At 42.3% G+C, this 21,234-nt stretch overlaps 1 protein-coding gene across 2 annotated transcripts in view; it reads left to right on the top strand.

Annotated features, from left to right (window-relative positions):
- VPS36 (vacuolar protein sorting 36 homolog) overlaps nt 1-21,234 on the top strand; it is a 1,108,846-nt gene that overhangs the window by 1,050,600 nt on the left and 37,012 nt on the right. For both annotated transcript variants that reach the window (XM_044071665.1, XM_044071664.1), the window contains one exon: nt 12,522-12,606. In XM_044071665.1, coding sequence (XP_043927600.1) covers nt 12,522-12,606 — 85 coding nt within the window. The remainder of the gene's footprint in view (nt 1-12,521; nt 12,607-21,234) is intronic.

Below are 21,234 nucleotides of genomic sequence, written 5' to 3'. Positions count from 1 at the left end.
TTGAAAGAGCTGTTTTTGGGGAGGATGGGAAACCATGTCATAGAGAGAGAGATGTTTCTTACAGTGCTTAAAACCTGCTTACTAACCTACAACAGTGATTGTCTATTGCTCTTCCAGACGAATGCTTCACTTTCAGTGAATTTGTTTGCTGTTAAATATGACTGACAAGGTAGATTTGACTACTTTTGCGTCTGATCTTGAATGAACAGAAGTTTTAAGTTTGCTATTTTACAGCTTAATGCTGCATCATTTGATGTTATGCCTGATATCTGTGCAAAAGAGGCGCATTGCACAATATGATGATATGCTTTTTGGAGTAGAATACAGATGTTTAAACTATTTCATATAGTGATCTTGAGAGAGATGCCTTTGGTAGTTTAGAGTATGCTAAAAAGGCTAGTAATTGTCCTGTATTGTTTGCTAAATTAATTGTTCATTCTTTTGTGCAATACTTTGATTTTTTTTTAATGCAGGTTATTGAAAGTCTTGTGGAACCAAAGCTTTTCCTAGCAAGCATTAGACAGAAGTCAGAAACGCAATTTGTTATGGGATGCAGGTCCATTACAGGACTTGCACACAGTTGTGCATATTCACAGATAAAACAACAGGAACCACAACAGATGCAGCAATAAGAGGCAAATGTAGAATAATACAAAACCACTAGCGTAGTAAAATTTAATTCACCGCTTTCGTCCAAGGACTTCATCAGAATAAATAAAAGACATAACAAAGCAAGTTTAAATACATTCAAAATTAAACAATCAATTAACCAATTAAATAAACAATTATAAAATTCAATTCTTGAACTTTCAATTAAAAAAGGAGGCAACAATACCTTCCCTTTTATGGATTTGTAACTTCCTGTGCTTCAAAAAACATTTAATGTTGATGGCATCATTAATGCCAGGGAAACAGTCAGCTTTCAACTTAATCTGCCATAAAGTTTCCCTCTGTTGGATATAATTTTTAAAATCACCTCCCCTCAAGTCTGTTTGACAAACTTCTAATATTGAAAATAAGAATTTTTTAAAACCACAGCAAACAATAGAATGTTTGTACAAGGCGTTGGTGACATCTTTCTTTTTGATACCATAATTATGTTCTCTAATACGAGTCCTTAGACATCTGCTGGTCATCCCAACATAAAATGCTGGACAGGTGCTGCATAAACTAATGTAGACAACACCTTCTGGCAACACACACACCATTGGTTAAAAACTCTTAAACTTTGATGGGAAGTAATATAGTATAGGGTCAGAAGAAATAAATACACACATATTGCAGTGATGACAACACTGCATTCCTTTCTTATTAGTGGTGAGATTACTATTGTGAACAGGACTAAATTCTAAAATTCTTTTTAAACTAGAATTATTTCTTGACACAAAAAAGTTGTTTGGTTGTTTGCCTATATAAGTAAAGATTACCCATAATAAATAACGTCCAGTTCTCTTCCTAATTTTTTTTTGTTTGTTGAATCAGCACTCATATCAAGAGAACAAACCAAATTGATGTTTAAATCACTACCATTGGCAACGTGAGTACTATTGATGTTGCCATGATGTTCCAGACTACTGGGGTAGTCAAGCAATGCTGGATATAGCTCGCTCCGTCTGTTCAAAACATCAACGCTGGTCTCAACCAGTAAAGTGTGGTCATAACCCCGTTCCAAAAATAAGGAGGTGATAAAATTGAACTCCCCCGTCAAGTCTGATTCTTTTGAGGTCATTCGACAAGCTCTAATAAATTGACCTTTAGGAATATTTTTTATAACATGTCTGGGATGGTTACTGGAAGAGTGTAAATATCCATTGGTGAAGGTCTCTTTTCGAAAAATACTACTATGAAATCTGTTATCAGTGTAATCCCATTTCAAACAGATGTCTAAAAAATAAACTTTTAAACCTACAGTCCCCTTAACAAACTTTAGGTAACTGGAAAGAGTATTGACTTCAGAAATGAAGGCATTTACTGTTACAGAATTGCCTTCAATAACAAAAAACAAATCATCTGTAAACCTACAATAAAAACTAACCCCAAATTTCTGAGTAAGCAAGGGAATAAATTCATGCTCCCACCAGGCCATGATGCGGGGCGTAAGCATAAGCCGGGGCAGCTGGAGAACCCATAGCTACACCCCGCTTCTGTCTATAATAAGTCTTCCCAAATAGGAAAAAGTTGTTGTGTAAAAAAAGTTCCAAAAAGTTGCAAATGGTAACAATGGCACTGTTGCTAAAACCAATGTTGCTGTTACCTAAAAAGCTTCTAACCGCTTCTACTCCCTCTTGGTGGGGAATACAGGTGTATAATGATACAACATCCATTGTAAAAACAATGTGTCTTTCAGGGTCAAAAAAACCTTTCTGAATGTAATTACTAAATTTTATTAAAAAGTCCCAAGAGTCTTTTATATAAGATTCGTAATGATGTAAAATTGGCCCGAGAACAGCATCAATAATTAAAGAAACCCCCTCTGTGACGGAATGAGGTGATGACACTATTGGCCTGAAAGGGGGGTTATCCAGACATTTGTGGGTCTTGGGTATGCCAAAAATGAAACCTATTCTAGGGTTTTCAACCACACAAAAATCAACCACACAAAAATCATAAACTTCTAAAGTGATGTCACCTGACATCAGGGCATCATAAAGAAGTGAATGAATTAAATGCTGTTTTCGTTGAATGTCAAAAAAAGAAATAACTTCATATTCTTCACAATTGTTAAGAATCTCTAACATTTTGGTGGTATAAGTGTGTTGTTTCATTATCACAATATTGCCACCTTTGTCGCTTTTCATGTACCTGAGTTCACCATTTAAGGCTTGTAGATTGTTTAATGCCCTCTTCTCTTCAATTTTTAAATTATTAATAATTTTTCGCTTATGCTCTAACAAATCTGTGACATCTGGAATACATAACTCTTCAAACACCTTAATGGTGTGCTGTAACTTAGGAGTATAGTGAGAAGGTTTTATTAGAGCTTTATTAGCTGCAGAAACATCATGCATTAAATATCCCAAATTCAACTTTCTGGTATATTTCTTAATATCTACTATGGTTTTGTTTAACCCAAAACGCAATACCCTTAATTCACAGTCAGAAAAAACATGTCCACTCAAATTAATAATGCTGAATTGTCCAAAGTCATTGGTTAAGTCTCCTCTCCCGATGAGTTGGACCCTAGAAAGGTGCGACTCCTGGTCAAAATGTTGGTTTTTGAAGAATAATTCCTCTTTGGAAAAAAAGAATAATTAACATTAGAACTAGTGCTGGTTTTAGTTCTAACTGAATTGTCACTGTCACTACGAACAGAACTATCAGTTTTCTTGTCACGTCAACTCGAAAACAGAACTATCAGTTTTCTTGTCACCGGTGTCTGTATCAACAGGTTCACCATCAATGACACAAGTCTCACCATTTGTTGAATGATTAATACTAGTTTGTGGCATCACATTTGAGGTAATTTCATCTGAATGAGAATGTAGTTCATTGTTAGTAATAACAGCAGAAACACCGGTGTCATAAACACGCTTGCATACATATTCACAGATAGCTGTTGACAATTTAGAGGACTGCAGATTTTTCCTGTCAGTATATGGTGGCTCAGTGGTTAAGATCTATGCCTCACATCTCAAAGGTCTGGGGTTCAGTCCTTATCTCTATTCATTGCATGTTTGGGACTTGTATGATCTTCCTAATTCTGGGTGGGCTTTCTCTGGATACTCTCTTTTCTTTCAAAACATGCTTGTTCACTGATTATTCCAAAGTCCCTATATATTTTGTTTACCCGTGCCCTTGTGTGCCAGGTTATGACTGAAAAGGGTCTGCTATGAGCAATTTGCTTACCTGGTAAACAAATAAATTGTCTTAATTCATCAGTTTGAGGTATTTAGTACTGAACGTTCTGTTTTACTACTATTACATAACATAAAAAGTATAAGACTTACATAATTAACAATGAAATGCTTAATATTGTGTTGTACTTTAAGGGAGGTGCTGCAGTCCTGAGTGTGTCCTCCTTTGGATGTGATGCCTAGAAACTATGAACCTGTTGTCAGTTTGTCATTCATTCCCTAGTGCAATATTAGCAGGTTATCGCTTTTTAATGTAACATAGACAATTTATTTTTCAAGGGCAGCAGGCACTTTATTTATAGATGAAAAAATGAAATATAAAGTTGTTTGCTAGCAGCAACAGATCTCTTTAATGTGGAATTATTTAGATGATTTTTTACTTCTGCAGAGATTGTGCATATTTACTGATATTGGTGGCATACCTTTCAACTGTTCAGATTTTTCCAAAATGTCCAGATTTTTACCTAATATTTTTGGTCTGTTTTTCATAAAATTGTCATTTTCTGGCAAATTATTGGCAAATCATTAAGGACTGAAGTTAGAAAATAATGACATACATTTGAGCTATAGACTTCCTACCCTTCAGAAAATTAATGCTAATACAAAACCTGTTATTCTATCAACTTTGTAAGTTTGTAAGAGCAATATTTAAAAATTATCCCTATATTTGGGCCTATATCCCACTTTTATTTATGGCTTTATCCAGATTTCTTGCTCTGAAAGGTTGAGCGCTATGTGTGGATTGTAATGACAGACGTTTGAGTAGACTTTTATGATAGAAGTGTTCTAAATTGGGCAGTTTTGTCATTGTTGGTTCATACATTTTGTTTCATTGCTTACTGGAAAAATGTTCAAAACAATAAATTTAAAACACGCTCTAACAAGCGTGCTGTATTATACAAGGAATATAATTTAATACAGTCAGGAAGGTGAATCAAAGGATGTATGCATGGTCCTAAATATGTGTGTGCAAGGGGTCTATGATTTGAAAATAGCCAAAGGTAAACTTTATCCGCCACTGGCCAAATGCATTTTCTTTGAATGTGGGTTTCAATGCTATTTCAGTGAGTGTGAGTTTCGATGGCAGAGAAATTTTAATGCTAAGTCTGTTTTCATTCTGAGACTGTATTTTTTTGTTTAGCAAATCTCTGTCAGTGTTCATGTTATAAAATTTAAAATAAAAGTTTTAAATTAAATTCAGATAATCATTGTAGAAGTAAAGCAGAAAGCAGCATGCACATTACAGTGTTTATGGTAAAAGGGGAGAAATAGCCAAGTAATGGAATAGGTGCAGGGGGGAGGGCTGCTTATGGGGGACCCATTTGACCATGATCTTGTGAGGAGGGCGTGGCAAACTCAGACAGCCCCGGGTGGCACAAACTCTAGATACGCCACTGAATTTTTGCTGTTTATTTGATTGACTTATTTCTAGAATTTCTTGTGGCTTGTAATTGCCTGTTGGTTTGGGTTTGTAGAGAGGGTGCTTACAATTTTTCTTTGGTTATATTTCATAATAAAATGAATCTGTTTCTAATATCTGCACTGGGTGCATATTTCTACTGCTGCCAGGCATAGTTCATTACTTTCTCAGGATTTTAAATTCTTTGGTTATCCTGTGTTTGGATCTGGCTTTACATAATTTTGCTGTTGTGATGAAGTTTTTTTTTCTTACTGTGTGATAGCAGTGTTTCAATAGTATGTTTTACAGTGCCATTGGGGGTCTGAGCTGCTCATTATTGGGAACTACTCTGTACTTTGTATTTTGGCCTTTAGGGCAGAAATAGTTTCCTTTTTTGTTCTGTATTTGTATAAAAGGAATTTAGTTTAGCAAATTATTTTGTACATAGTGTGGTAGTGTTAAGGGAAATGAGTGAATGGTCACCAAGGGAAGGGACTAACATGTTTATATTGGAAATGTATTAAGGTGAGTTTGTAATTGTGAGGTCAAGCAAAGTATGATTGTTAGCTTTGAAGATGGGCCTGAAAGTGCTATGTGGGTTTATTTGGATAAGGTTTTGATCTGAGAAACTCATGTCTGTAATCACCTATGACAGTAATTTTAAAAATCACCAAAAATGCTTATATCATTGTAATATTTTGAGGCTTGAAGTAATTGATTGAGTAGATGTTTAAATGTGTTTATTGTCAGTGGTGAGGAAGCTACAGGCTGTGGTAAAACGGAGATGGTGAGTGTTTAGTATGGAGACACTGAAAGTAAGCCAGTTTGGGTCATGATCATTAGAAGGGATTCCCTGGTCAGTGAGATATACATTTAAAGAAAATTTGTGAAGCAGAGGTATACCACTACCAGATGTTCTTCGTGTTTCACTGTTGCAGTCATCACATTTGAGTTATCTGCTTGCAGTAGCCCTCAGTCGGCCTGATTAACAAAGTCGGGTCATGCGTCGGTTGCTGTCTCAACTTCCATAACGTCAGGTAGTCAGGGGTATAAAGCATGTAGCCGACACCATTTTATCAAGTCTTTCTTGCTGTGTGGTGCCCCGAAGCAGAAGCAGTTTGGAATTGCCGGTCGGCCGACTCCTGAAATTTTCGTTTTCAAGTTTCAGAACCGAAGTCTTCAACTAAAGCTAAGTACCCCATTGGGGAAACTTTTTTTTTGCTCTTAACCGATATCAGTAAAAGTCTATAATTGTATTTCTTGCGGAAAGCAAATACCTCATAAAGATTTTCATTCGTACTGTATTCCTTGCCTAGGCTGTGACCACAACGTACCTCGCTGTCGGTTTTGTGCCTTATTTAAACAACGAACTATTCGTTGTCTGTATATTTACGCTTCTAAATATTTCGGTACTCTGTTCAATTATCCAGATATGGCTTCGGTAAGCCACCCAACTACCGATATTCTGAAAAAAAAAAAAAACACAAAGATAAAGGCAGAGTCAGGCCGCCTAGGTCCAAAGCTGCAGACGATGCTTCTTTTAAGCTAGTTGCCAGTTCGCCGGTAATCAGTGAGGCGATTTTGCAGCCCCTGATGCTCACTACGTCAGATTAGCAGGCTTCTACTGAGACCCATTCGGAGTCCGGTATGCCGCAAGATGCTTCAGCTGTGGAACCTGCAGATGTCTCTACCTTGGATGGGTCCAGAGCCGCTGTGCAGGGCTTCTGAGGGTGTATTCAGGCCTACTGACTTGCATAGTAAACCGATGCCATCTTCTTCTTCAAGGCCTAAAACTCGATCCATGCCTAGAAACCGATGCCCAGACCGCATGGTCAGGCCTCTATGCCTAAAAAAAAAACAAATGATAAGAATGGCTGAAGACCTTATTACTTTAATCAGGGGAAGTCAACCTTCCCCCTCTAAGAGACCTAGGCCTGAATTTGGCTATGATTCTTCTGATCAGGATTATGAAATTTCTGTTTCTTCTGATGACCAGGATTTACCCTTATCTGCCTGTGAGGATTCCGATGCAGAGGACTCAATTCCCTCTGCTTCCCCTCCAGAGGATTTCTCTTTTGGTGAAACCTTGCATACTCTTAGGAAACATTTCCACTGGGAAAGCCAAGATTACTCTGATTCTAAAAAGAGGCATAGGGATTTCTTACTCCTGCCCCAACACAGGCGTTTAGCTATCCCCCCTGTACTGGACATTGTTGATGGTGCCTTTACAGAGTCGAGCTTGGCTCCTGACTCCTTACCTCCTGCTCCCAGAAAACCAGATAGATATTACAGGGTTCCTGACTCTCACAAGTTCCTTTTTCAAAATCCTACTGCGGATCCTGAGACCATTTCACAGGGACCCAAGGGCATAAAGGCTACAACTGCCAAAAAATCCTACCCCCTCTGATAGAGATTCAAGGGTGCTAGATAGATGGGGTAAGAAGGTATACACTTCTGCAACCTTGGCCATTAGGGCCTTAAATTGCCAGTTTCGTATGTTAAAAGTATTAGCAGCACATTATTGGATTGCTTATACAGAAAATGATGCTGATTCCTGACTGTGCTGAAAATAAGGATTTACAGGATTTAATGCATTCTGCTGAACAAGTTGGAAAACATTCTTTGCAATGTCGTTTTGATTCACTAGAGGCATCTTGCAGGGCTGCTGTTACTGGGTCTGTACTTAGAAGGCATGCTTGGCTTAAGGAGCAATCTTTGCCAGATCATGTTAAAGCTAAATTGTTGGATGCTCCCTTAAACCAGGACCGTCTGTTTGGCAACAAAGCAGAAGAAGTACTTACAAAGATGGAGGAATAGGATAAATCTATGCAAACTGTTAAAGTGCAGCCTCCAAGCTTTAGTAGGCATTGGCCCTCTAAGAATTGGCCTTTTCCTGCCTCTTTCAGGCCTTCTCAGTCCAAACCCATACCCAGCTGAACACTCAGGCTTCATTCCCAAGGTATGCACAGGACTAAGCAGTGGGGGGATCCCACTTCCAAAGCAGGAAATAGTAAGACCCCCCTTATGATAAACTGTCTCAATGATTTAACGTTAAAACTTCCAACTGACTGCTCCGTTAGGTGGAAAGATTGCTCTGCAGGCAAAAAACTGGGAGAACATTACCCAGGACAAATGGGTTTAATTATAGTGTCCCAGGGATACAGATTCCACTTCCACACTCTACCAACCCCAAACGGTTTGCCAGTTATACCCCTAAATCAGTGGGCAGAGGCCCAAAGCAAGTTCTCTCTCTCTTAAGTATAAGGGCTATTCAAATTGTCCCAAAAAAGGAAAGGGGACAAGGTTTCTACTCAAGACTTTTTCTGGTGCCCAGAAAAGACAACTCCTGGCATCCTATCCTGGATCTCTCTATCCTAAACACTTTTTTGGTGATCCCAAAATTCAAAATGCTAACTCTTCACCAGTTGCTTCCTATGCTAGGCAAGGATGCCTGGTTGGCAACACTGGATTTAAAGGAAGCCTACCTGCACATCCCAATCAGGGAACCTTTCAGAAGATACCTACACTTCAAAGCAGGCTTCATGCACTATCAGTTCTCTGCACTGCCCTTTGGCTTATCTACTGTGCCCAGGGTATTCACAAAGTGCCCAGCTCCAGTCATTGCATTTTGCAGGCAAAGAAATATTCATATATACCCAAACCTGGACGATTGTCTAATTCAGGCAGAAAGCCAGGGCATACTATTGAATCATCTGATGTTTGTACAAAAAGTGCTAACTTCTCTGGGGTACACCATAAACGAAAAGAAATCGCATCTGGTACCCTGCCAACAAATTGTATTCCTGGTAGCAAGCTTGAACACAACTTCCCAGATGGCTTCCCTCAAGTTAGAGAAACAAGTTCATTTGACAGCTTACTTTAAACTTATGGCCACAAAGACCCTGCTATCTGCAAGACAAATACTGCAAGCCTTGGGGTTCATGGCCTCCTGCATTCTTCTAATCCCATATACAAGACTGCATATGAGAATACTACAATGGTATCTAAAAAGCCTATGGTGTCAACATTCTCAGGATCTAGAATCAATGATTCCTATCATACCTTGTCTACAGATAGAGTTCCTTTGGTGGGCAGAGCCCTGCCACCACAACAAGGGACTGCCATTCACTCTGCCCTTGCCGCCCAAACCCTAACAACAGATGCATCAGACTATGCATGGGGTCTCAGTTGGCAGGGCAGTGCATTTAGGGCAAATGGAACCCAAGTCAAATGCACCTGCATGTCAGCAAAAAAGAAATGTAAGCTGTACAGTATGCTCTGACAGCCTTCAAGGACCACATTCTTCCAGAACAATTATTGGTAAAGATACTCTCTCTGCAGGCTAGCTATGGCTCTGTGGAACACAGCCTTGAGCTACTAAGTGCACCTATAGGCTCATTTCCTGCCAGGAAAGATAAATACACTGGCAGACGACCTAAACAGAAATCTCATGGACCCATGCGAGTGGAATGTGCACCTACAGGCTCAGTTCCTGCCAGGAAAGTTAAATACACTGGCAGACGACCTAAGCAGAAATCTCATGGACCCACATGAGTGGAAACTGGAACCAAAGATATTCAACGTGTTGAGAAACAAATGGGGGAGCCCAGAGATAGACCTGTTTGCCTCCCCCCAGAACTATCAATTGGACAAATTCTGCACAAGGACTACCCACAAACAAGCTTGAAAAGTGGATGCCCTGTCCTTCACCTGGAAAAACTATCAGTTTATGCCTTCCCCCTCTGCCTCTCCTCTCCAAGGTACTACTAAAGATCAAACAGGACAAACCAAGGACAATACTGATTGCACCAGACTGGCCACATCAACACTGGTACCCCCTCTTGCGCAATGCGACACTGCTGGCACCATGACACCTGCCTCAGACCCTTGCTTTGCTGTCTCAGCAGGAGGGACAGATTCTGCACCCACAGCTTCAAACCCTGAACTTGGCAGCCTGGCTAATTACCTGATCTCACCATTCCCATCCCTCAGTAAGCAAGTGATGGATGTCATTCTGGAGGCAAGGAGGCCTATTACTAGAAAATCCTATGCTGAAAAATGGAAAAGATTATGTTCCTGGAGCCAAACACATGGAATGGGCACAGTAGTGCCCAATTTACCTCTGATTCGTGAATACATAACTGAGATGCTTCAAAAGGGCCTTTCCTTTTCTTCCATCAAAATTCATGCCTCAGCTATTTCAGCTAATTACAATACAGAACCAGCCCTCTTCTCTCATCCACTGCTGAAGCAATTCCTCAGAGGGTCCAAAAACTTAAGACCACTCAGGAGAGCCTCTACTCCAGCCTGGGACCTTAACTTTGCATTGGAAAAGCTCACTCTACCTCCCTTTGAGCCAGCTGCAAATGCAGAGTTGAAATTCATTTATTGGAAACAACTTTCCTTCTAGCCATCACTTCAACAAGAAGGGTGTCTGAATTACAGGCCCTCATGGCTGTGGAGCCTTCCATCATCTTTCATATGGACAGGGTGTCCCTCAGTACCAGTCCCTCTTTCATGCTCAAGATGGTATCCAGTGTGGCTCTTAATCAGTCCATTCATTTGCCAACTTTCTTTTCTAATCCACAGAACAAAGGGGAATGAATTGGACGTGCACAGACAACTTAGATTTTACTTGGACAGAACTAAACCCCTCAGGAAATCTGAACAGCCGCTGGTTGCATTTGCTGCAGGGGCAGAGGGGAAAGCTATTTCTAAGCAAACCATTTCTAAGTGTATTGGCCATTGCATTCATTTGTGCTATAAGCACCATGGAAACCTACCACACAGGGGATAAGACCACATTCAACCAGGGCTGCATCTACCTCTACAGCCTTTCCCAGAGGTGTCCCTACCAGAGACATCCTAGAAGCTATTACCTGGTGTTCTGTACATACCTTCACCAAGCTTTACTACTTGCCAATTTTTTTTCTAAATCCAGAGCTGGCTTTGCCACTGCAGTCCTGCAGGGCCTTATAGCTGGTCCTAATGCTATCTATTGCCTCCTCCCATCCTTAGCTTTGGGAATCTACCCAAATGCGAAGACCGCAACAGTGAAACATGAAGAACATAGTACAGTTGTGCACACTTACCATAAATGTAGATGTTCGAGTGTATTCACTGTTGCAGTCCTGGTTACCCTCCCTCCAGCCCCCTGACTTCTATTGTCTATACCTCTATTCTTGTTTACTAGCTTAAAGCTTTCTAGTGTATTTGCTTTTTGTTGGAGGTGTAACCTTGTATATAATTGCTTCCCATTATGGGGGCACCTGACATCTGGGGCTAGAAAAACTGATAAAATGGCGTTGCTGCATGCTTTATACCCCTGACTACCTGACGTCATGGAAGATGAGACAGCAACCAACACAGGACCCAAGACTTTGTTAATCAGGCCGACTGAGGGCTACTGCAAGCAGATAACCCAAATGTGATGACTGCAACAGTGAATACACTTGAACATCTACATTTATGGTTAAGCGTACACAACTGTACTTTCCTTTGCCTGGCTGTGCACTGAATGTGTATGAGTAACAAGGAAAGAGGGTGACTAATGTTGTGAAAATCATCTTTAATCCAGGATTTGGTGAATGCTACAATGTCAGGGGAGTGGGTTAAGAGAAAGGTATCAGTTTTTTTTAACTTATTTCTTATGCTGGCAGTGTAGCTTTTACTAGTAAAATACAAATCTTGGGTATTTGATGTGAGGAAAATGGTGGCTGTTTTTCTTCAGTGTTGTATGCTGGCATGTCAGGGGATGATGTGAGATATGTTTGAGGTATACAATTTATTGAAGTGTTTGGTCATAGTGTGTAAGTAGAGGCTGTGATTTGATTTGGAAGGTTGTGTGGGGAGGTAGTGGATAAAATGTTGAAGGAAAAGTAGCAGGGAATGGGAGGTTGGCATATTTTAGAAGAATTTAGAAATGGCCTGTGGACATAGAATGATACAACAGATGAAAAATCAATGAAATAAAGAAAACCTTCTTAGTAGCGGGGTTAAATAAGTCTATGCGTATAGTTGCTGTGAGACAGAAAAAGAAATGACTATGTGATTTTCTAAGAATTAAATGCTCCTATGAATTCAAGCGAGGATCTTTAGACTATATGGTGAGAGTCTGACATAGTACTTAAAGCATTATATAACCAGTGACACTTTTCTCCTTGAAACTCCATCATTCTACCCAGTTGGAGTTACCGTATTAATAAAATGTAATAAATAAATGTGCTCAACTTACTACAGCAACTAAATATTTGCTTCTCTCTTTTTAGGTTGCGCATTTTTGACAGTGGAGTCATGGTTGTTGAGCTGCAGTCTTACAACGAAGAAGAAATGATAACTTCAGCTTTAGATTCGGTTAGTGTTTTTCTTATTTTTTCACTGAACATGGGACTGGAACTCCCAGGTGGATCAAGGATTGGCTGTCTCCTATCCCATGTCACCTGTAATACTCCAACCCTGCTGTTGATGCCTCATTTTAAATTAGTCAGATTTATAAGTTGCCCTATGACTTTACATGAAAACTGCTTTGCGCTTAAAGTTGACATGATACTGACATTGCGCTTAAATTTTTATCTCAGCAGATTGCAGATGTTATGTAGTCCAATCTTGCCTACATTCTTACCGTGGGTTCGGAGCCGAATGTCGGCTCCGACTCTGCCAACTTTTTTAGCTCGAAGTCTTTCTATTGGCTGGGCTAAGATGGTATCCCATGCTGCACTGCTCTCTGTCCCCATATCTCGTTTGCCTCTCATGTAGCTCGGACATGGTCTCGCTCTTGGCTGTGGCTAAGTACCCTTTTTCTTCATTATCAGAGAATTTGTTGAAAACAAAAAGCTATTTTAATAGCTATTGTGTGTTCTTGTCATGTTTTGTAAAAAGTTGTGTTTTGATCGTTTTTTTCTGTGGTATCCCACTAGCTGTTTCCAACAGGCTAGGCCCGTTTCAGTTAGAGGACCTAGTCTGTCCCCTTGCTTTCCTTGTGTCATAAAACTTTACCGGGACTAAAAGCCGTTTAAATTAGAGGTATAAGTCCTTTCCCCCTTGTGTTTGTGTCTGGATCATTTAACTTGGAGATCTTTTGGTATTTGTTTGTTGTAGGCTTTTTCCCACCTTGTGACTGTTTGACCGTTGGTCCACTTATTCAGTGATTAATTGTCTTTGGTGCTTTATTGTTGTTGGTTAACGTTGTCCAAACATACTAAGGAGCACAAGCCCTCCGGCTTCAAGAAATGCTCTAGGTGCAGTTATAAAATGTCCATTACCGATGGTCTGTGTGTATTGTCTGGGAGCGATTCATCTCCAAGAGTCGTGCAGCTTCTTTCATGCCTTTAGTCTGAGAGTTCTTCAGGAAAGGAAGAATAAATTGATTTTGAAGGGACTTCTGAAACCCTCCTTCGAGGAGGGTCTAAAGAGTGCTTCCAGCTCTAAGCAAAATCCTCTAAATCAAAAAAGAGATCTCCAGCTCCATCAGTCTCCTCGGAGCCACCAGAGAAAATAGCAAATACTGCTTCGACATCCTCAGCTCCATTGTCCTCGCAGCCGCAGGAAGTGTCAGTTGTTATGGAACCTGCTTCAGCTCCAATCTTCTTGGAACCTGTTCGGAGCCTATCGGCTAGCATTAGGCCAGTATCCCCTCCTCGCAAGTCCCCTTTGGAGAGGAGGTCTCAATCTCCTTCTCTATCCTGTAAATCCTCCAGGACCTTATCAGATGTGGATGTCGATAGAGTGGTGCAGAGACTCCTTCAGTCACCGGTTCTGGCAAAATTGTTCTCGGCTTCGACCCAGTCTGCTCCGGAGCCTGTCCCTCAACCTGCTTCAATACTTCCTCCTCCGAGCACACCTCAGCTTTCGGAGCTGGAGTGCTCGGCTCCGTGTGATGTCCCTAAATTGGTTCCAACAGCCCCTCCTGGCTTATCAGTGCCGACGTCAGCTCCTACCCCGTTGGCACCATCCACGGGGTTCACGACTCAGGATTCTTTGGTTGGACCCGAGGGAGAGGGTTCGGGACACCTCTCGGATCCTAGTCTCCCTCTCGGTGCTTCGGCGCAGGGAAGTTTGACTCCTGTCGTGGCTTCGGAGGCTGGTCGTTCTTCGGACTCGGGAGGACCAGCCATCGAGGCCATGCGGAGTGCGCTGGCCAAGTCGTCAGTGGCATCATGTGGGCCAGTCATTTTGTCCCCTACTACATCGGTGCAGGTCTCTGATCACCGTCTATCTCTAGATAGCGAAGCCCCAAGGCCTCAGGGTACCGCCATGAGTGGTCCCCACATTTCTGAGGGCCCCTCAGAGTTTTTGCCTGACGAGACACCCAGAAAGAAGATGTGCAAGAGAAAGCACATAGATTCCCAGGATGAGTCTCTCACATCAGACACCAACCTCGAGGAATCGGAGGGGTCCCCCAAGTTATCCTCTGAGGATGTTTCTTTCTCCGACATCCTAGAGATTTTGAAACAAAGAGGTGACTGACCATCCAAAGGCCCCTCTGAGGAGGAGTCAGTCTTCCTGAAGGCCTTTGGTGCTCAGCCCTCCACCTCCTGGGTATCTCCACCCTTCAACGATCTTCTGGATTTGGTTTGTCGAAGAGTGTGGGAAACCCCTGACTCTGTGGAACCAGTCCCCAGGAGACCCAATAAATTTTTGTCTGCTCCTCCTGATAAGGAATTTCTGTCCAAGGGCGTCCCTGTGGATGCCATGGTGGTGTCAGCTGCCACTCAGAAGGAATTAGCCGAGACATCTTCCACCGTCCATCCCCGTAACAAGGAGTCTAGGACCATGGACCGGTAGGGGAAGCATACCTTTTCTTCAGCAACCCTTACCTTACGGTCACTGAATTATTTATCACACTTTACATGGCTCCAGAGAGATCTCCTCAAGGATCTTGGAGATACTCTTACGGGTAACATTTCTGAGGCGTTGGCCCAGACGGTCACCGCTCAGATGTCTACCCTCAATTCCATTGCAAACTCCTCCATGAGGCTAATCTCATATGCAGCCGAAGGAGCGAGTAGGGCAGCAAGTTCAGGAGTTGCTCTTAGGAGGCAGGCCAGGATGCGCCTTTGTCATTTCACAGAGGCCTTCAAGTCTTCATTCACCGACACCTCTTTTGATGGTTCCTCTTTGTTCGGAACCAAGGTGAAAGACACTCTCACCAGGTGCGAGCAGGAGGGAAAAACTGCCTTAGGGGTCCATTTTTCCCTTCCCTCTAGGCCTTATCCCAAGGCCCAGAGGGGTGGCAAAATGTGGTTCAAGAAATCACAGAGATTTTTTCCCAGTGCACAAGGTGAGCCCCCCTCCAGAGGCAGGGGAGGGGGTGGTTATTCAGGGAGACGCCGCCCTAGGGGCAAAGGAGGCCCCCGCAACTCGGGAGACCATGATTCCTTTCGTGGTTCTCCCTACCGCCGCTTCTGATGGGAGGCTCGACTGTGCATTTCCGGAGCCAGTCAGGGGACGAATCTTGTTATACCCGGAGGCCTGGCAAGGCATCACCCAGGACCAATGGGTTCTACAAATAATTTCTGGAGGATATGTCATCCCCTTCTCAACATATCCCCCTCCAATCAAGAAAATCCCGGATGTTCCACCCAGTCAAAGGGATTACGCAGCTTCAGAAGTTTCAAAGCTGCTAGAAAAAGGAGCCATCCAACATGTCCCCTCAGACCAGATCAGATTAGGGACTTACTCCAGATACTTTTTGGTGCCGAAAAGGACAGGGGGACCTGAGACCCATATTGGATCTCAGCCAATTGAACACCCACGTGCAAAAGTCCAAGTTCCGAATGGTCACATTGCAGTCTATTCTCCCATTGTTGGGAAAAGAAGTGTGGATGTGCTCCATCGACCTCAAGGATGCTTACTTCCACATAAAGATGGACAAGGCATCCAGAAGTCACCTACGCTTCCAGCTGGGAGCCAGTCATTTTCAGTTTTGAGCCCTGCCCTTTGGTCTCACCACAGCCCCCAGGGTGTTTACCAAATGCATGGCAGTGGTGACTGCTCACTTGAGACGTCAGGGATTCCAAGTGTTTTACTATCTGGACGACTGGCTCCTTACTGCCACCACCAGGCATCTACTATTCAGACCAGGGACGCTACTATCAACCTATGTCAACAGTTGGGCATCACATTGAACTGGGAAAAATCTACCTTGTTGCCCTCACAGCATGTCACTTTTATAGGCATCAAACTAGACACTGTCCTCATGCGGGCGTTTCTACCACAGGAAAGAATCAGAGTCCTACAACAACAAGTTCACGCCTTGCTCCCTCTGAGAAGAGCGAAGGCAAGAGGGGTCCTCCAACTGTTGGGGACAATGGCTGCTACGATTATGTTGGTCCCTCTGGCAAGGTTACATATGAGGCTCCTTCAGTGGCTTCTCTATGCCCAGTGGTCTCTTCAACATCTTCCACTTTCTCACCCTATTCTACTCACAGACAGGTGCAAACAGGATCTCAGTTGGTGGCTTCACACAGACAACCTGAATGCCTTCATTCCTGCACCCCCGATTGCCACAGTGACCACGGATGCCTCCCAGATGGGGTGGGGGGCATTATCTAGGCAGGACAGTCCAAGGCACGTGGCAAGAACATGAGATGCATCTGCATATCAATGTCCTGGAGATGAGAGCTGTGCTACTAGCGTTGCAAGCACTTCAGAGTTTTCTTCCTCTCGGAACTATTGCAATCCACTCAGACAATATGTCAGTGGTGTGGTATCTGAACAAGCAGGGAAGAACCAAGTCTTATCCCTTTTGCAGAGAGGCCATGCGAGTGTGGCAGTGGGCAGTGTCTTCCCAACGTTTTCTGGTGGCAATGCACATTCCGGGGAAGTCCAGTGTGATCGCAGACAGACTAAGCAGAGCTATTCTGATGCCTTACGAGTGGTCCCTGAACTGTCAAGTTGCGGAACAGATCTTCCGCAGGTAGGGTCAGCCTTGCTGCGACCTTTTTGCCAGCCCCCTCAATGCCAAATGCAGCAGCTATTTCATGTTGATCCCCCCTCAGGGGGAGTCACCCAGGGATGCTCTAGTCCATGATTGGCCCTCCGTTCCCCTTGCTGTCAAAGGTTATTCAGAAAGCGCAATCCTTGGGAAGCAGAATGATTCTGATTGCTCCACACTGGCCTCATCAAATTTGGTTCCCCTTTCTCTTTCCCTGTCTCATGGATGCTCCTTGGATTCTGGACTCACAACCAGATTTACTGACACACATGTTAGGGCAGCTCCATCCCTCTCTTCGGACCCTCCGGTTGACCGCCTGGCTACTCCACTTCCTTCATTAGTTAGGCTTCATCATTTTTCACTGGAGGTGGTTCATATTTTATCTTCCTCTCATAAGCCCTCGACCAGGAAGATTTATTACAGTAAATGGAAGAGGTTTTCAATCTGGGCGCATACCAAAAAGATTGACCCTTACCAGCTCCAATTTCATCTGTATTGGAGTTTTTGTCTATGCTCTTTAACCAGGGTTCAGCGTCCGCAACCATTAAAGTCCAATTGGTGGTGATTTCTACCTTTCATGTCGCAGACGAGCCTAGCCTGATGGCGCATAGAACTCTGTAAGACTTTCCTGAAGGGCACTTTGTTACTTCGTCTTCCAGTATCGGAACCTATCATGCCTTGGGATTTAAACTTTGTTCTACAGGGTCTTATGTCATCCCCTTTTGAGCCTGCAGCCACTTACGATTTAAAATTCTTAACTTGGAAGACTGTCTTTTTAGTAGCCATCACGTCAGCCAGATGCATTTCGGAGCTTCAAGCTTTATCAATCAAACCCCCTTATTTGATTTTTCATAAGGACAGGGTTTCTCTTAGACCGAACCCCTCCTTTCTTCCCAAAGTGGCGTCAGTCAGTAACCTTAATCAATCTGTTGAATTGCCAGTGTTTTCCCCCAGTTCTCAAACAAGGCAGAATTCAAATGTCATCAATTGGATGTACACAGACAATTACATTTTTATTTCCACAGAATGAAAAACCTCAGAAAATCTGATCAGTTGTTTATTTCCTTTTCAGAAAACAGAATTGGGTCTCCTGTCTCCAAAGTCACGTTGTCCAGGTGGATCTCCAGTTGTATTTCTTTCATTTATTCCTCTGGGGGTAAAGATTTACCGTTCCAGGTGAAGGCTCACTCTACTCGGTCTGTATCTACAGCCTTTCAGGCCAGATTGTCTATGGATGATATTTGTGCTGCGGCTACTTGGGCATCTCCTCACACCTTTGTTACTCATTATAAGTTGGATGTGGTATCTAGGGGCAGGTCTTCCTTTGGTTCCACAGTGCTCAGGGGTATTTTCCGCTGAGCCTCCCAGGATTTAGGTGCTGGGGACGCTGTCCCATGGGTAAGAATGTAGGCGAGATTGGACTATATAACATCAAGAAGTTATGTACTCACCATAACGTTCGATGTACGTAGTCCATCTCGCCTCACATTCTTACTTACCCTCCCTCCTTCCCCCGTCCTGGACGATCTGGAGATTAGGTCTGGTTTCAGAGCTCCCCTTCATTATTGGTTTGTTCTTCCTTTCCTTAGGTGTTGTTATGCATGGAGAATGAGTGCTGGGGCTCGCAGCAAACTAGATCTGGGGATAGAGAGCAGTGCAGCATGGGATACCATCTTAGCCCAGCCAATAGAAAGACTTCGAGCTAAAAAAAGTTGGCCGAGTTGGAGCCGACATTCGGCTCCGAACCCACGGGTAAGAATGTGAGGCGAGATGGACTACATACATCAAACGTTATGGTGAGTACATAACTTCTTGTTATAGCACAGTGCAAGTTGATTGTGGTTGTACTGTTTTGGGTAATAGTGCATTATTCCATGCGAGTAACAATGCTGTTCATAATCCAGCTCATTTACAACTGCCCACCCAGCCAGCCACATAAAGCTTGCGTAACAGATTGCAGTGAAACAAAAAAAATAAAATATAACAGCCTTGATTTTTTTCATAAAAGTGCTAATGTAAATCTTTAATTGAGAAAATGCTAAATTATTATTATTTCTTGTTAATTTCTGAGAATACTTGATCTTTAGTTATCATAACTTCAGCATTCAAGTTTCAGAGGTACAAAGATCCAGCAAGACCTTAGCATTTTAGTGGGCTGCCACCAATGGTGGAACTTTGCATTTTCCATACAGCATAATAATGTCTCAAAAAGCAAACTGCATTGGTAACAGCCCCAACTGTCTTATTGTCCTTTTGTTGCCCACTGAGAGCAGTGCATGGCTTCTATTGTCCAGCTTCCAGGAAATTATTTAATTCACTGTAAGAAGGTAAGGATCCTGAAAACTGGAGCAGGATAGATGCAGTTCCCCTTCACAAGAAAGTGGAATCATGAAAGTGGCAGGAAAATACTGACCTGCCAGTTTGACATTTCTAGCAAAAATTGTCGCATCATTTTGGAATAATTTTGAGCTATCCAAAAGCCAGTAGTGTTCAGTACTGAAGACAGTGTGGACGCACTGCAGGAAGCTCATCTTAGACCAACTTGATAAGAGTTCTGTGATCGTGCGACAAGGTTATGTGTTCAGAACTAGGCTGTAGATGTGTCATTCTCAAAATAAAGTAATCTGGTGTAGGTACTACACAAAAGATTGCTGTCTGAATTTGACATACTAACTCGTATGATAGTTACATGGGGCAAATGCAGTTTCCATAACTCGACAGAGAGGGTAATAATAAGTGGAGTCCACTCAGAGATATTTACCAATCCTGGTATCCCAGACATCAGTTCCGGTCCAGTCTTTTTCACTTTATCTCTGTATGTGACATTGCAGAAGCCTATAAAAATACATATGTTGTCTTGTTTGATTAGATAGTCATACAATCAAGTAGTTAGTTAATATTTGCTAAATGGGAAGTTCCAACTGATCATAATACATTTTAGTGAAGATCCAGTGAGATGAGCTGTATTGGAAAAAATACAAGTATAGGCTTTATAAGAAATATACAACCGAAACATGAACAAACCTAAAAATACAGTAACACAAATTTACACATGTGAAAAGAATTGCTGTACCCTATCATAGTGCATGATTAGTATCAGTGTTATGAAGAATACATTAATAATATAGGCAGGCAAAAAAAAAATAGACTAACAGCAACAAATTGGAAATGGAGCTAACCCCTAAATTTAAGCAGGTAGTGCGAAAAGCAGCAAAGAATGCTGGAAGAATTCTAGGATGCACTGGAAGAGAAGCATCACCATTGGAGAACAAGAAGATATTGGGTATGATTCAAGAAGACCGGGCAGTGGTACTGTGGAGAGTAATGCTGCTATGTTGATGGCCTAGTAGAGTACTCTGGATTAAGGTTCTTGAGGGGTGGAATGGGGTGCTGTGATCGGGAGAGGATACCAAGAAGATGGTAGGTGTTATGTTTTACTAGTCATCCTACACAGTTCATGAACACATCTGTGTTGTATCTTGTTAGTATAGGGCTGACATATGATAGATAGGCAAGGCTGCATACTTTTTCTTGGAAGTTGGCGCATGTAGGTCAGAGGTAGACTTGGGCAGGTCATTTTTCAAAATTCTTATTGGGAAGGTTTAATGCTTGTGAACTGTACTGTTATCACTGAGACAGTGTCCTGCGGTAGGGTTTTGCCTCATTTGCTGTTTTCTGGTGTGCTTATAAATGGTTGAGCTGTGACTGCAGACATCATGTTTAGGTGAGCATCTAGGTTTATATGATCATTGACACTGTGATTATATCAGAAGCTAAGGGGTTTGAGTGCTTAAAATATGACTGAGTGGGAAATTGATTGTGCTATGCTAGGTGGTTATGTACCTGGGGACTCCAGTTGAAATGAGGAGGTAAAAGAAGAGGACAACAATGAGTGCCAGGAGCTGAGGAATATGGCCAGATGGGGACACTGTTACACTGGGAGGATGGGCAGGCATACCCAGCTATTAGTAGGTTGGGGGTGGGGCTGCATGGGAACTTTTTATTTTGCTGTTTTACCCTTGGTGTTTGTTGATCACTTAACCTCT

This window comes from Protopterus annectens, chromosome 5.part0 (assembly GCF_019279795.1).
Source record: "Protopterus annectens isolate FY-2018-M chromosome 5.part0, PAN1.0, whole genome shotgun sequence".
Classification (NCBI taxonomy): Eukaryota; Metazoa; Chordata; order Ceratodontiformes; family Protopteridae; genus Protopterus; species Protopterus annectens.
The sequence above is the reverse complement of the archived record's forward strand: the minus strand, read 5'-3'. Positions and strand labels throughout refer to the sequence as shown.